This window comes from Gobio gobio (genome assembly GCF_949357685.1).
Source record: "Gobio gobio genome assembly, chromosome: 23".
Lineage (NCBI taxonomy): Eukaryota > Metazoa > Chordata > Actinopteri > Cypriniformes > Gobionidae > Gobio > Gobio gobio.
Genome location: NC_137119.1, coordinates 20,956,174 through 20,973,894, shown reverse-complemented (window position 1 = coordinate 20,973,894; position 17,721 = coordinate 20,956,174). Strand labels below are relative to the sequence as shown.

The 17,721-nt window shown below is 38.1% G+C and overlaps 1 protein-coding gene across 5 annotated transcripts in view; it reads right to left on the bottom strand.

The window, feature by feature from the left end:
• Positions 1-9,481, bottom strand: part of eya1 (EYA transcriptional coactivator and phosphatase 1) — a 49,058-nt gene extending 39,577 nt beyond the window's left edge. For 2 of the 5 annotated variants that reach the window (XM_079806145.1, XM_079806149.1), the window contains exons 1-3: positions 9,172-9,459; positions 1,783-1,910; positions 1,248-1,313 (exon numbers count right to left, since the gene is read on the bottom strand). In XM_079806145.1, the coding sequence (XP_079662271.1) occupies positions 1,248-1,313; positions 1,783-1,906 (190 nt within the window). In that variant the 5' untranslated portion in view covers positions 1,907-1,910; positions 9,172-9,459. Of the gene's footprint in view, positions 1-1,247; positions 1,314-1,782; positions 1,911-3,625; positions 4,267-9,171 lie in introns of those variants that run through there. The other 3 variants (XM_079806146.1, XM_079806148.1, XM_079806147.1) reach the window with 3 other exon arrangements.
• Positions 9,482-17,721: the final 8,240 nt, after the last annotated feature.

The window sequence follows — 17,721 nt, the reverse complement described above, 5'->3', positions numbered from 1 at the left end:
AAGATTCCCACAAACTTATTAAGCAGCACAACTTTTGTTAACATAATAATACTAATATAAAAAATGTTTGTTGAGCGTCAGGTCAGCATATGATTTCTGAAGGATCATATGACACAGAAGACTTGCTAATGGCTGCTGAATTTAAAAAAATAAAATAAATAAATTATATATATATATATATAATATTCCAAATTTTTACTGTATTTTTATCTAAAAAAGTCCCAAACTCCCAAAATCTTACCAACCCCAAACTTTTGAATGACAGTATATAAACGTTTTTTTTCTTCTCTTTTTTTTTTTTCTTATTTAGTGTATTACTTTTTTACATTGAAAATGTAACTTTTATTTAATGCCAACTGATCTAGTCTAAAGGTTAGTCACTTGATTTCTTACCGGAAGGGTTTTATGTAGCATCAAGGGAAAACAGGCAAAAAAGGTGGAATTTAATGGCAGGAATAAACTGTGGAATGCATGGACGTGCAGCATAATTGATATGTCAAGGCAATGCATGGTGTATAAAATGTGTTTGACCCAACCGCTAGAACTACAATGAGGGCAACCGGGAGACGATTTCACAGCGTTTAGACAGGCCCGGATCTTTGAAATGAATCCATCTCTGTCTCAGGAGGGGGTGGGGTGCAGGTTTACATTTATGAAAACAAAATTCACTATGTGGGTACAGAGTCATGCCCACTGAAATCCCTCATGGCTGAGGTAGCCATCAGCTTGTCATGTCGAACATGTTGCAGCTATGCTCTCCCTCAAAGGAACACATGTCGACGGGGAGCGGTTTGAATACGTACCAACGCTCCCCCCACCCCTCCTTCTCGAAGGGATACGGGAAAATAGTGGCACGGCACATGCAGGAACTAGTGCAGTCAAGTCTTATCACATACCACACATAACCATAAAACCGTCCTGCAGAACATCAAATAAAAAGCTTAACGCACATTACGTGTGCCCACAGCTTTACCATTCATTGACGGTCTGGAATCAAAGCCAAAAGTCTCAAACCATGCTTTCAACAGTTTCACCATAACACAACACAGAATGCCAAACAAGAGTCCAAATGAAAGGCACAATAGTTGAAGAGATGTGAGCACATCAAATTGGTTTTTCACATTCGTGAAGGTAATCAGATGGAATTGTTAGGATTGCCTCGGGGTGAAATTACTATAAAGCGTGTGTAATTTCACATATGACGCCAAGTATTGTCCTTTCATTGTTTTCGCCAGAACTGCACAAACCTGCAGCGGACTGTGAACTAGAACTTAACAACCAGTCAGCTGTGGTAAGCATAGTGATGTTATCACCTATAGGGAGAAAGAATGGGACAGGACACATGACAATCTGCACTGTCACAGGTTGGGGCTTATCACTACAGAAATGGAGAAAAACCACAGTCAAGATTACATTATGTAAACTACTTCAGAGCTGAATAAAATTCTTATGGGCTGTAACGTGATCTGTGAAAACACAGAAAGATCTAGTTTATATAGTGCACACTTATATGTAGTCCTAAAGTGCACAGTTGCATAGAGAAGAATTTATTTAAAAATATAGAATTCAAATATTACAACAATAAAGTTGAAGTCAGGGATAAAAACTAAAAATTTAAATGGTAGCTAAAATGGAGTAAAACATATTGCATATCCATTTGTAGATTTAACTTTTCACAAGAGCATAAATGCTATACAAAAGGGAAAAAATAGCAGGTTAAAAACAGGGTGCTGTAGCACAGTAATGAAGGTATATGACCCACGGGAGGCTGAGGAGACGTACCTTCAGTGCCATTTGGTGTCATGGAATTGTTATTTATATGCGAGTTGTCGATGTTGGGACCGTTCGGGGACTCACTGCTTCCACTAACTCGGCTGTGTGGACTAGCTAGATCCTGCATTTCCATAGACCTGAGAGGAAGAGACACACAGACGGTCACATGCTATTGAATGACACACACACCCATAAGCACACACACACATTGTGTTTTCATGTTTTATGGGAACTTTCCATGGACATGATTTTTATACTGTACAAGCTGTATATTCTATCCCATAACCCTAACCCTATCCCTAAACCTACCCATCACAGAAAACTTGCAGCATTTTGTACATAAAAAAAAAAAAAAACATAATTTAGTCTGTTTTACAAGCTGTTTTCCTCATGAGGACCAAAAAACGTCCCCACACGGACAATTATTTCGGATATTGCAATCTTTTTGGGGACATTTTGTCCTCATAACTTAGGGTTTACCTGGACCACACACACACACACACACACACACACACACACACACACACACACACACACACACACACACACACACACACACACACACACACACACACACACACACACACACACACGCACGCACGCACGCACACACACACACACACACACACACACACACACACACACACAAACACAGAAACTAATCAACAGGAGCTTTGAAATATAAAAGTGCTCATTTAAAATAAATATTAATGTATAGCATTTACTAAATAACAATTACATAAAACACACTTTTAAAATTAAAACTTTCAAAAATAATGCTTATAAAAATATATTTGTATTAAAATCACATAATTGGCAATTCTTTTAATGTAGCTAAACTAGTTTCTTTTTTCATTTTAGCTACATGTAAAACAATATGTATAAATTCACTTTATGAACAACATATAATTACAGCAGAGCAAAAAGAGGATGATGATGATAATAATAATGATAATGGTTGCACTTTTATTTTAGTCCTGTTTCCCAAGTACATACTATGGTAATAACCAGGTAATAACTAGGTGCTTAACCTGAACCTAAACCTAACCGTAACAAACGTAGTTACACTATATTACCCAATACTTTCTTAGGTAAGTACACTGTAAGTACACATGCTGTAAAATATAATGCAAACATAAAAACAATTATTTTTATAAAAAAAAAAACCTTCCAGCAGCTCTCCAGAGAGATACACTTAACAAGTACATTCCCCTGAGGCACATCAAATGACATTTGACACAAATGTAACAATTAATGAGACATCTGATGATTGATTGACTTTCTCATTTTAAGCATTAAAAATTAACCAACATTGGCCCCGTAGCGCACGCTGCAATTTTCATACGTTCATTTTCCCCAGCGATCTCTGATCTGAAGCAGCAATAGCCGGAGCCGTGTGAGAGAGACGTGTGATTGCGAGGCCTCAAACCTCAACGAGAGCGACTGAAGAGTGCACTAAAGCATGCTGTTTGCTCTGGCGAGCGTCTTAATTGTTTCTTTGTTTATGTACCGAGGGCCACGCCACTGAAAACATTATTCTACTGGCTCCATCGCGCACTCGCAGGATTTTATTATGCATAGCAAATGGAAGGTCAGGCCAGTGTGCGTCTGCGGTCGGATGTATGTTACGGGTGTTTGTGTGTGATGTGAGCGTGGCCGCAAAACTAAAACACACATCAGTCTTCAGAAAAGCATTATTGCACTAATTGCGCCAAAAACATAATGCCTTGCGTGCCGCTCTGCCAGAATCAATTAGGAATGGTCGTGTCCCTGCTATCAACAAACATTTGGATTTTTATGAATAACAAAGAGGAGGAAATAAGAAACGTTTTATCAGCGTAGATTATCATACCTCTTTTTAGCCGTCGTTCTTGATCGGCTATAAAATATCCGTTACAGATGGTCGCAGTTAAAACAAGGGAAAAATAATCCATGTCATGGAGATGTTAAAACTTGACTTGCTTTTAAAATAACGTCAGGTTCTGACACAAACCTTATTTGTCAAATGGTTTTCTTTTCTGACACTTCTAACTCCCTCTGTCCTGTTTCTTTCACACTTCCAGCAGTTTACAAAAACTTCCAGACACTTTCTCCTGAGGTCCTGGGCGTTTCAACGCTGCAAACCGATGCGCTTTGCTAAACAAGTGGTTGCTTTTCAGTGATGCTGCTGGCAGCAAATCAACTCCCTCTTACCTGAAACTGGACAGACCTCAGCCATCTGTCAAATAGTGTTTTTCCCTCCCTCCCTCTCTCTCTCTCTCTCTCTCTCTCTCCTTCTTTTTCCCTATCCTTTTTTCCACCTGCCAGGACCCTAAAAACAATATCGCTCCTTGTTATTTCAGCTCAGTGTCTCTGTGAAGAGCCATCCATGACACAATAGACGTTGTCTGAGAAAACATTTTTGTTATTCTCGCGCAGAATGGGAAGAGAGAAGTCGGTGGAACAGAGAGGCACATTGTCTGTAGGCTCAACCCCTCCACCGTTGTTTCCTCCTTTCAGGTCTTCCCTCCTCCCGGTCGAATGACGGAAAGGTGATTCATCATTGGTCTACGACAGCTGCAAACTGGATTAGTCCTCCCCCAATCAACATGCAAAGCGGCTTAGCCAAGGTAAGCAGGAAAGGGAGGGGCGGGTGTTTGGAGGGGGGGGGGGGGGGGGGTAAGTTTTGGGTGAGCGAGCCGGGGGCGCCTGCTCGAGGTCGCTGCCGCTGCTGCCTCTGGAAGTGTAGGGAAGGAGGGGGGCGAAGGCTGAGAGAGATGGGACTTTGTTGAACAGAAGCTAGTCAAGCATGACACCCCTAGCATCTTTCATCTGCAATTGACACTATCTGAAATTTATCTACACTCCCTCTCCAGGCACACTGACAGTTCCTAATGACGGTCAGGGGGATGATTGGGACTTTGCCTGAGGGTTTAGGGAACACCGGACCACTATAGATACCACTGAGTGCATCCTGTACAATAAATCAGAGTGTAGTGTATTAAGTGCATCTTGTACAATAAGTCGGATTGAAACATATTGAGTGCAATGAACGCTGACAATTGTGAAGACTTCAAATGATGCCAACTTTGGATTTACATATATCATATAATATTATCTTTATATGGTAATCATTGTGAGCAAGTTGTTATTGCTGCCTAACACATTTGTTGTGTCTGCTTAACTGAATATATGACATTAACATTTCATGTATTACATTACTGCCATATGGACATTACTTTGACACTGATAACATAATATTACTTAATTGTAAAAAGCATCGATTTTCTGTAAAGCTGCTTTATTTTGAAAAGCGCTATATAAATAAAACTTGAATCTTGTACAATAAGTTGGAGTGGGACATATGGGCCCACATATGTTTCATATGACACTTAAAATGCCGCTATTACTCTTTTTTTTCTAGTCGACAATTACGTTCTGCCGTCCACTTCTGCACTGATACCTGCGGCGTTATAGCCCAATATCAGACCAGAGCCGAATTGTTGGATCTAGGTCACAGTTATCCAGTCTTTCCACCCAAAAATGTCTGAAAAATCCCTGAATGAATTTTTAATGCCGGGCTGTTTTCATGATGTAGTAACCCGAGCTGTTTGGTCTTGGTGTTTTTTTCGCCCCCCTCTTCCCACAATGGCTGAGTCGTGATGAATAATGGTCAAGTTTTTCAAATTTCTCTTTCTGTCTTCCTTCTTTTGACCCCGTCTAGTCACATTAACACACTTTCGTACCCTAAAGTCGTTCATTACATCATCCGAAGCTTGGGAACATTACTTTGGCTTTCTATAAAAAGTTCAGCACAAGTTATTGCAAGAAAAAGGGGGATGAAGATGTGCGGAGATATAAAGACCTTGCCGCGGCCTGCATTCTGCGCCCTGAGCTTACGAAGCATTACGCATGCAGAGCTCCTCATCCAGCAGGTGATTTTCACCAGGTGAACAGGGAGGGGCGGGTGGGCTTTTAGAAGCAAAAACAAGCCCTTGTCCTGTACTGCTAAATATTTATTGTTTAAACAAAAAAAAAAAGAAAGAAGTGCATTCAGCATCTTTGATGTGTGCTTGAATTCAACCTGAACGGAGCCGTCTTTGAAGCTCTCAGGAACAAAGAGCTGCGTTGGAAGCGTCATCAAAAAAGCTAAACACACTTCACTCATGACTGTTTGCACGGCTTTTTGTCTCGCTTTGCTTATTTCAAGCGCTGCGTTTCCATCGGCAAACACTGCCGGGCTTTTAACATTGATCATTATAGAGCACGCGGGCTGTCTGAGCCGCTCCGGCATGGATGAGATTCACCTGAATACTTCAGTTCTGATGCAATAACAAGTTGGATTTAAACATTTGTCATATATGAGGTGTACAATTTAGGGAATAAGACAATTATATTTTTCAAATTCATTTATAATGAAACCGTTTATTCGCTTTCCCCTGCTTGCTTTCCAGTCACGGTTTTACGAGATTATAATTTTATAAGGCAAGACATGCATGTTCCTTTTTGAATTTCATAGACTATGCAAAACATATGTTGCAAGTTTCTAGTTTTGAAAAAACAACGCTTTAATCAAAATAACTTTAAAACAACTAATCCCAACTTAAGCTGGTCAGCTGAATCCACATGGTGGCCCAGGAAAAATAAATCCACATGCAAAGAATGTCGATGTAGACAACAATTGAACACAGATGTGACTAGAATTAGACACAGTTTACAAAATGCTACACTTCACTGGACTCTGTGAGCATAGAGCAAAGAAATGTGTACCACCAACAAAACACTGATTAACTTATATATATATATAAAGGACAGAATGAGAAATGTGTGCCTGTAATATCAGGCTTAATTTTATTGCAGACACGCTTTAAAGTTTTTTTTACCTCTGTAACTGAATTATGGATTTAAAATTGTGAATGTACTAAAATACTAATAATGCGTTATTAAATTGCGACATGAAAACTATCCACTCAAAATAATCAATATATACCGATACAATTCATTATCAACATGCAAACGCAGACTTCGGTTTTAAACAGACCATTTCAACTTTTAGAATTTTGTGTAATTAAAATGTAAATTCCGAACACATGCTGTGGTTTGTTGGTGTGCAATTTGTCCCTTCCATTTTGTTCAGTCTGACGTGAAGCGTCTCAAGCGATGGACAGCGCAGCTACATTAAATCGGTTAATTCTGAGCTCTTCAACCCTTAAATTATTTCCAGAAGCCCGTCCGCTTTGAGAGTCCATCAGAGAAGATTTAAGGTACACATCTGATCAAATGCTCCCCACCGCAGTCACAGAAAAAAAGGCGATCACACTGAGTAAATAGTTCTTGAAAAAGCATTACATTTTAATGCGTCCTTTTTTTCTCGGCTTTTAATTTTACATTGTGAAAAGCTTTACGTATGAATTTAATTTAAAAAAGAAACGGATTTTTATTCTTGGAAATGTTCATGTTACAGTATTTATTTATTTTCCTCCATTTTCTTTTATTCACTAAAAACCTACATCTACACAAACATCCTAAAAGCCACAAAAAAAAAAAAGAGACACTCAGGTTTAACTCATCCTCTGCTCTCCTGCTTAAGTAAACAGACTCCTTGATTACATGTAAACAAACACAAAGGAATTGTGAATGTAGAAGAGCCGTGATCAATTGAGCTTCTCAGCCCTTATTTCCTGCTCCCTGAGCGACGTTTTCCTGAGACCAACAGTGGCATGTTAACAAAATAACATTCTACTGTATTTAGTAAACAGCTAATCGCCACAAACCGTTTCCGCTGTCTCTATCTCATAAACAGTGGAGCGCAGCAGTTTCAATTAACCCTGCGTCTTTCACCGCGCACCGTTTCCAGCTCGGCCGCACACATACGGAACGCATTGGGCCTTCGGCAAACAACGGCACGTCGTGGGGCTGAACGCATGAGGGCTTATCGTAGAGAGCTTAATGCACTCAAACTTATGCCTTATTAAAACAAATACAGTGTGTAAACAGTCCAAATCAAGCAGCCCACTATGAGCTAATTAGATAAGCAGGGTTATTGTGCGAAGGGAACACAGAGAGGGCGGCTGGAGGCAACACTGTGCTCACACGCTCTGAAAAAAAAAACGACAGCTGCCGTGGAATGACTTTTTAATTATTATAACATAAAAACATAATTAAACACCATTTTTTCTGGTGTTTATTTACTGGACAAAAAGTCTAAACAAGATACAAGACATGAGAAATATTTAAGTCTGCATAATTACGCATTTAAACAGACAACACAAAAAGCTAAATTCTCAAAGAAACTACATCCCCAGCTCTTCCAAAAATGTACGGGTGTCTTGGTTAGTGGTGGCCGTCTGTCGATGTCTTACAAGACAGCAATCTGCCTGTCTGTCTGCCCTAAAACATTCCTGCCTGCAGCAGATGGCATTGGATGTCAACTGCTAAAACTGAACGGGTTTTGTTTATTCTGCCAGCTGAATAGAATCTTGGGTTTTACTTGCTGGGTGGAAAATGGAAACTTATTATCTTAAACCCGAAATGGGGTCATCATTTACAATGCAATCTCTTATTTCAGTGCCTCGTACACCTGTTTTTAAAGTACCAAAAAAGGTAGTTCTCACCTGAGGGGTGAGGAAACACAAAAAGGTGAATTTGAAAAGGGTGAAGGTGTGAATCAGGTGCGTGAGAGAGAGACGGAGTCACTGGGGATTTAAATTTGAGCGGCAAAGGGTGACAGCGACATGATGCCTTTAGTCAAGTCTTAAAGACTTTAAACTCAAACGCTGTTGGTGAATTTTACAGGGAATTGTACGTGTGTATTTATCAGAAAACATGAAATATATTAGAAATTTGTAGGAACGTGAGCTCAAAATACTATACAAAATATAGCTTTTTGAAAAATATTAAATATTTTTTGTGTATAAATAGCAATCAGCTTTTTATTAACTTTTATAATTATGTTTAGGACATAATCTGTCAAAATATACTACAGCAATTTTCATTTTTGGACATTTTGAAGATGTGTTACTGTGTCAGAAACTAATAGTTGTCTTTTTATATTTTATAGTCTTTTGTGAAATTTGATAAAAGTTAACACTATTGGGGTTTTAACAGTACATTAGGCGAAGATAAAAAAAAAAAAAGTAATAACATTTGGTAAGAGACACATTGCTAAGAATAAATAGTCAGAGGTTTTAAATGACTTTAATTTTGTCATTTAAAAAACTCCTTAACTAACGTTCATAAAAATATCAGAAGGTGTTTTCAAAAAGGTCTCAATTTAATCTAGATCCCGATTATGCAAAGTTAAAAAACACAACTGTATTTAGCCATGTTTAAAACTGACATAAAAAGTTTGGCACGGGACACGTGAAATAACAAACGTAGAAGAAAAGACTGTTAAAAGATAATCAAAATAGTACTCACTACAATTATGGTAGAATCCTTGCACTTTTTCTTTTATTCCTCCTGTTTTGTGCAATCTTCCGTTGAGTGTCTGTCCGTTCCAAAGCAAATAAAGAACTTTAAAAAAAAAAAAGAGACTTCTCTCTGAGTTGACTTTAAACGCGCAGATTAGCGATAAAAGACAACTTTTTTCTTTTTCATTTTAAGGGTGAAAAGTCATGGAGCCCCGTGCTAGATCTCAAGAGACAGACTCCGAGCGAGAACGAGAGTTGTCCGATTACTGCTGCAGGCAGTGACTAGCTAGTGTCTGAGGAAGAGGAAAAAAAAGAGTGAAAAAGAGAGAGAGAGATGGTTGAGAGAGAGGGAGAGAGAGAGGGAGAGGGAGGGAGGGAGCATGCAGTTTGAAAGCGCAGAAAGTTGCTTGCTGCTCTCTCTCACAGGAAGACTTTAGTTTGGAGGAGGCACTGGGGAGTTTTCTTCACACCAGTCCTCCATATGTCATTCACTCACAGCTTTAAGCAATATAGCCTTCCTCTAGATTGTATCAGTGATCCTAAGACAATGAAACGGCAGATCCTGCATGCATCTCTGCTAGTCTGCTGGATCCTGTGGCTCTGCACACACACAGCCCAGGGGCACAGCTTTTTTTCTCTTTCTCTCCCGTTTATTTTTATTTTCTTCTTTCCACAAACCGGTTCTTTTTTGTGGTTGATTCTTTGTGGTTTGTCCCTGACAAAAGGATCCTAGTAGGTATGCATTAAGTAAATATAGTTTGTAAATGATGGAGCTGATTTTATTGGAGCAAACTGGCTCGTCCGATCAGCGTTATAGTGGAAGCCTTCCATCAACAAGTAGACCTCTCACTGCTGTTTGCAAGGTAATGACTGCCGTCTGTCTGCTCCAGCTTATTACTTCATTTGTTTCCAAAGTTTACCTTCGCTACTCCCTCACAATGGAATACTACCAAATGTAATCTATTACATAAAGAATATATATGTATAAATATATATACAGATACATACATACATACACACACACATATATACAGTCAAACCAAAATGTAATAAACTGTGTCAGAACAAATTCATCTTGATAATGTCAGATAACTTTGATAGAAAGGTATGTAATGGATTACAATCAACCAATCAGCTGTCAGATGTCAAATTTATGTACACAATTAGATTATACCAATTTAGGTCAACCAATAACCAAGCCATGCTTAATTTTGTTCAGTCTTTGGTGTGAAAGGTTGCATTAGCAATAAAAAAAACAAACAAAAAAAAACACTTACGCAAAACATGGTCAGGTCAAAGTGTCTGAATAATTTTGGTCCCAAATCTTTATCAATTTTACTGGTAGTCCACTGTATGAAGAATATTTAGGTCTAATATGTCACAATTTACTTTATTTAGCTATCCTCACTTACATAAATGAACTATAGTGTCCTGCACCCACTAGTAAAAAATTATATCTGGTGTCTGAATAATTTTTGGTTTGACTGTATAAACATACACATAGATACACATAAACACATAGATACACACTACAAATGCGAAGTATGTTTTTACATTTTTAGGAAAAAAAGTAAGAAAAAGTCAAATTTAATTAATTTACAGAGAAATAAAAAGGAAGGTTTACATAAAGGAACACAATGTGGAGATAATAATATATGATGAGATAATATTCTCATGTGCCTTATTTTGTAGGCATACAGGCCTATAATAAATATGTAGCTTTGCATTCATCTTTAATGGGTAAAGGCCCATTCACACCAAGGAGGGTAACTACACCAAATAACGATAAAGAGTTCTGAAAATCATTCTAAATATAAAATAAGTCCACACCACAACAAAAATGATAGCAGCGCAGAGAAACGATATCGTTGGAATCACTTTCAGAACTATTTTTTTTCCAGCTGATGATCGATAAAAACATTGACAGTCAATCAGAATCCATCCTGCTTTAAAGAGCTGGAGCATTTAAAGTGGAAGTTGACATAACAGCAGCACGCATGCTTATAATAAACAGAACGTTATCGTCCGCTAGTGTGAACGCTAATATTGTTATCATTATAGTTATCTTTCTTGGTGTGAACAGGCTTGAAGACCTACAAATAAGCTAAACCAACACTCACAAACTCATTTACACACCTTGATGATGTCGGTGTGTCACAATGAAATGGACTCGTCAGCCATATATGGGACAGCAGGTCAAACCTCTGCCCTCCTCCTCAGTATAAATAGACCCGAGCTTGACTTTTCCTCATCTAGATCTGGCGCACTACTAAAGCAGTTGTCATGCAAATGCACAGGCATTTACGCTACAGATGTGCCTACAGGTAAAAGCCTGCGTTTCACATTACAGCCTGAGAAAATTAAATATATTGCATTTTGAAGAGGCTCTTGATAACTCAATAGACTAATAAATGCAGAGGGGATCTCAAGTAACTATTCGCCGGAGCTGAGGGGTTTATACGCCAATCGAGTTATAACCCCCTCTCTCGCACATAAAATTAACTTTCAATGTAATTTTGCAGTTATTTTAAAATTGCACAGCATAATTATCCCAAGTTGTTTATGTCTCCCAAGCAAACACTTTCCCCTAAGCAAAGGCATCATCGTCAACAGAAAGGTATGTTTCACATTACTGTACCAAATAACTATAAATAGTCCAATATCAGGTGAAAGAATCTTTATGATATTCAATAAGACTGAAATTAAAATTCTGAAAGATATATTGACTCATTAATAACAATGAATGGCCATGAATAACAAAACTAAATTCATATCTTGGGAAAATAAACAAGTTGCTAGTTTGTAAGTATAAATAAAAAAGTTTTGAAATAAGTTTTATTATTTCATATATGTATATGTATGTATGTATGTATGTATATATGTATGTATGCATGTATGTATGTATGTATGTATGTATGTATGTATGTATGTATGTATGTATGTATGTATGTATGTATGTATGTATGTATGTATGCATGTATGTATATATGTATGTATGTATGTATGCGTGTATGTATATATATATATATGTATGTATGTATGTATGTATGTATGTATGTATGTATGTATGTATGTATGTATGTATGTATTTATATATATATATAGTTGCTAGTTTGTAAGTATAAATAATAAAGTTTTGATAATATGGTTTATTATTTATTAAATGCACACACACACACACACACACACACACACACACACACACACACACACACACACACACACACACACACACACACACACACACACACACACACACACACACACACACACACACACACACACACACACACACACACACACACACACACACACATACATATATATATACATTTTTACATTAAAAAAAGTGTTGATATCCTAAATCTGACAGCCTAAAGGCTTTAACAGCCTTATTTTTCCCCTAGACTTAAACGCTTAGCAAAACTGCCCTTTAGAATTAGACAATCAAGCTCGCAATGTTCCTATTATGTGCCTGTGGTGGACTTAACAAAGATGCATTGATGGTCCTAGACTGACATCAGTGCTAAAACATTACTTGCCAAAAACTATATCAAGCTAGAAATATGAGAAGTGGGCAAGATTAAAAGTGAAGCCGTTCTTTATTAAGGATTATCTTGATGGGACCCTGCAGTCTTACTGGGAGGCTGCAGAGATGCCTGCTTGAAATGTAGACACATGGAGGGATCTACAGTGTCCTGCATTGCACTGGGGGTTATCTAGAAATTATGTCACAAATGCATAATTATGCTATGATTCATGCATTGCCCACAGCTGAGCCACTAAAAGCAACTGGCTGAAGTTGAGCTACTCATTACTCACTGAAGTAATTCAGCTGAAAAACAATAAATGGATGTCCTGATGGAATGTCATCATTGTTATTGTATAGCACACTTACACTTCTTCAACACTTCTATGAGCAATATCTGCTCAGAGAAAACCGAGCAATTATACAGTGATTGTGATGCTAATGATGCTAATGCTAATAACAACAAACTAAAATCACAACATCACTAGTTGTTTGCAATCTGCTACCAAAGTGTTTACACAATGTCACACTTTGAGGAGATCGAGTTGCTTTTTCTGCCCGTCTCCCAGAACATAAAACTCTAAAGCTTCCCCCAAGATACGAAACCTGAACTTCAGTCTTTGTCTAATGAAAACAACTTTTTACACATTTTACACAATATTTACCTAACGTGAAGGGGAAAAAAATCTAGGCCTCTAAATTCATGTCCCTGACAGAGGATGGGAGAGTTGGATCTGTTGTGTTTTTACCAAGCTGTCGAGCAGTTGATATTGGATATTTTCTTCATTCTTTGAAGGACGTTTGTCATCGTGAGTATATTTTCTGCTTTGAATAACCGAGCAACAAAAACTTGTCTTCAATGACAAACAATGTAAAAAAGGTGAAAACCGAAGCGCAATTTTTATGCGCTAAACTCACGCAGACTTGACTTATGACACCTATGGTATAAATCAACACATCAAAATGAACATTTTACTATAATACGTCAGATAATTTACCAGTGAGAAACGCTAACAGTTATTTACAGATCACAGTCATATAGCCATATACTGTGGCACATTGTCTTATATATTATTTTTCATTATTTAAAAGCCAATGGCCCTTGTATTATTCATCTGTAAATTAAAAGTAAGGTAAACTGTAAAAAAGTTTAATTATATTGTCTTACATTCATATCCTTTTTGTTCCCGAGGTCTATAGCACTTTGTTGACTGAAAAAAAAAAATGTGTGCACTAAGAATATTTTTCGAAAGGAATCAATTATTTATTTTATTCAGCAAGGATGCATTAAACTGATCAAAAGTGACGGAAAAGATTTATATTTCAAACCAATGCAGTTCTTTTGAACTTTCTATTTATTGAAGAGTCCTTTAATAGTAAGCAGCACGACAATGTTTTCAACATTGATAGTAGGAAATGTTTCTTGAGCAGCAAATCAGCATATTAAAATGATTTCTGAAGGATCATGTGACGCTGAAGACTGGAGTAATCAGCTTTGCCATCACAGGAATAAATTACATTGGAAAGTATGCTAAAATAGAAACAGTTGCAATACTATTTAACAATATTCCTATGTTTACTGTATTTTTGTTATCAAATAAGTGTAGTGTACCATATCAACATTAGTTTCATATCAGGTTTAGGTGTGACAAATAAAAAGGATTCCATTTGTTAATTTGAAAAACTCAATCTGATACCGTTGGATTCAGAACAAAATGATCAAAGCTAAATTCAAACACAATATACGAGACATTTTATGGATTATACGACTCCATCAGTGGGTGTTTTTCTCTCCTCCTGCCTGATCCCACAGACTGCACCATCAATCTCCAAAACTGCATTTGCTGATCCAACCTGCAGTGCTTAATTTCACTGTTAGAGAGGAGAACCAATCAGATGGAATCCACCATGCCCACTATTCAAAAACCGTCTTCATTTGACTCCGGGGCAATCTTTGATGATGATGACGAGTTGTCACCACAATAAAGATTTCGACAGCACAGACAGATAATTTTAAAGCCCCCTAAGGTAAATTAGTAGCAAGCAAAGTGCTTTCAAGTGGTGGATAAAAAGCTGCAGTGAAGCTCCATTTCTCTATAAACAAACATCACGTTCATCTGCTAGAACTAATGGAAGTATGTTCATAGTCATACTCATGCCTATGAAACACAACTGAATTTCTCCTCATCAGAATAATTCCGCCGGTTAACCTCAAAAGGACGTCGAATAAATCGGAATTTGCAATCACGGGCAAGACAAAACAAAAAGATGATACATGTGTTTCATATTCAGTTAATTGCATTTATTCTATTGTAAACTCATCAGTATGAATTTCAAACTACATCGATGTTTGTACTTCTAGAATTCAGAGATGAAGAAACATCAATGCTGACAGAGTGTTTGTTTAAGAGCGGCACAAAGGACACTTCTGCCCACGAGTGCACTGCAGGCTGCACTTTATGAGGATTCAAGCACACCTGGTGAAGTTCTATGAGGGCCCTCTGATCCTCAAGAAGGCAGTTTATTACTCTCTAGGGCTCTGAAAAAACAGCAAAACAAGCGAACTACAGAGACCTATTACTCAGAAAGAGACATCACAGAGGATTGTGGTGATATACAGGACATACTCCCTACTGGAGTGTTTATTTAAATGCCGTACTAGGGCCATTGGCTGTTGTTAAAGGGAAGAGGAAAAATGGCAAGGACTGAAGGAACTTCAACTGTTTATTTTTTCAATCAAGAGTGCATTCTAGACAAAGCCTTTTAAAAAATGTTAGTCCCATTCAATACACTGGTTGTATTTCTACCATTTTGGCAGCGCTGATGTTGACAAACTAAACTACCAAATAAGCTGCAGGTGTCGTAAGTCAAATGAAACCCCAGAATGCCTCGGTGTCGACATCAATTAAAAGAGTGGCATCATGTGCCACAACAAAACTGTTGGTCAGGAGCATAAGCAAAAATACTACTTCAAAATATATATGAATTAAAATGGCCACACTTTAGATTAGGGTCCATTTCTCACTATTAACTAACTATTAACTATGATGTTTGCCTCAATAAACTCCTAATTACTGCTTATTACTAGTTAGTAAGGTAGTTGTTATGTTTAGGTATTGGGTAGGATTAAAGAATGTCGAATATGGCTATGCAGAATAAGGCATTAATATGTGCTTTATAAGTATTAATAAACAACCAATATCCTAGTAATATGCGTACTACTAAGCAACAGGTTAATAGTGAGAAATTTGACCCTAAACTAAAGTGTTACCAAACGTATATATAATAACATATTAAAATAAATAAACAAATGTTTACGTTTATTTCTATGTCATATGTGTAATATATTTATAAAGAAATTGGCCAGGAAAGATGCATTGATCAAAAGTGACAGTAAAGACTTTTTTCATTGTGACCAAAGATTTCTATTTAAAATAAATGCTGATCTTTTTATTCATCAAAGAATCCTGAAAAAAAGTATCACAGTTTCCACTAAAATATTAAGCAGCATTTTTTTCCCCGAAATGTATATTGATAAGAAACATTTCTTAAATGCCAAATCAGCATATTTTTAATGGTAAATTATATGTCTGGTATATATACACACACACACACACACAAAACCTTTTATCCCTGGGTAGAGCATAACTGAAATCTTAAATTCTTGAATGGTAAAGGCTGCTGCACTCCACTAAATTTAAATCAGCTGCGCCCTAAAATACCAATACGTTTCGTAATAAATTTTCAGGCCCCTTTCTAATGACTCTGAGCAAGCATGTCGGGCATCCATAGGAACATTTGTCAGTGCTGGCCCAACTGTCCTGGTTTTGGTCAGAAATGTGGCATTCCCAGCCTTCACAGCTGCCTCCCCCAGTTGGGTCCAGGTCAGCAGAGTGCCGCGGCCAGACCGCCGCTCCCTGGCCCCCGGAATGGGCTCTCCCCTGCAGAGCGGACACTTCGGCTCTCAGGCGGAGGGATTAGTTTCAGCCCAGCAGAACTCCCAGTGGGGGAAGAGCACTGAAACTACAGAGGTTAGAGCCACTGCTTCCTTCCAGCCGGCTGACATTTGTGAAGCCAGGAGCCCACATAACAAAAACACATTAGGCAAATGTCTGGTCGGGGTTGTCTGTTTAAATTGGCCAGATGAAAGCCACTTTGATTGGGGCACTGCCATTCTGCACAATGGCAGTGGGCAGTTCCAGTGAAGGGGCAGGCGCATGGAAGGAATGCAAGAGGGAGAATGCGCCTGTGTCTCAGCGTAAGGGAGAAATGGATCCGTGTGCGCCTCAGCGGGTAGTGTAAATGTGCGAGATGATACCACAGCTTAGAAAAGTGCAGCCTCATTGATATGTAGGCATCATAGGTTAAAGCAACGCAGGCATTGTGAAAGAAAAAAACATTTGTGCGTTGCTTTTGATTTCACATTAAAACTGGTTTGAATTTTGGCCAGGGAAGCGTCTTCGACCTACCAACTCTGAGGAAGCAACTAGGAACAATCTGTACTAAAAATATTTCCACACTTGCTCTTCAGGAAGTATAATTAAATCACTCAGGGCTGCTTACCATATATAATGGCAGGGTTGCTATTGGGCGGCGGACTTCATTTTTAACTCTAGTTTAGACATTTAACAGCTGAACTTCCCTGGCTCTTTCTTTCTCCTTACGTATATGCATTTAAAATAACGCTCGGATTAAATGGATATAGAAATGCCGTTCATTTTATAGGACAGGAAGATGTTGCAGAGGCCCCTGAAGTGTGTGAACTATTAGCAGCTTGCTTGGCCAGCGGTTGTCTCCCATCATGCTGGCGTCATATAAAGTGACTTGAAGCATGACCAGAAGTTCAAAAATAACCAAAGGTTAATAACAGTTTAGGACTATGCATGAGAGAGAGAGAGAGAGAGAGAGAGAGAGAGAGAGAGAGCAAAGGCACATGCTAATAGCATCCCCCGATGAGGCCTAACTCTCCGTGACTCCGTACTCGGCTCTGGGTCTCGTCTACTTAATTGACAAAACTCACAAAGACAG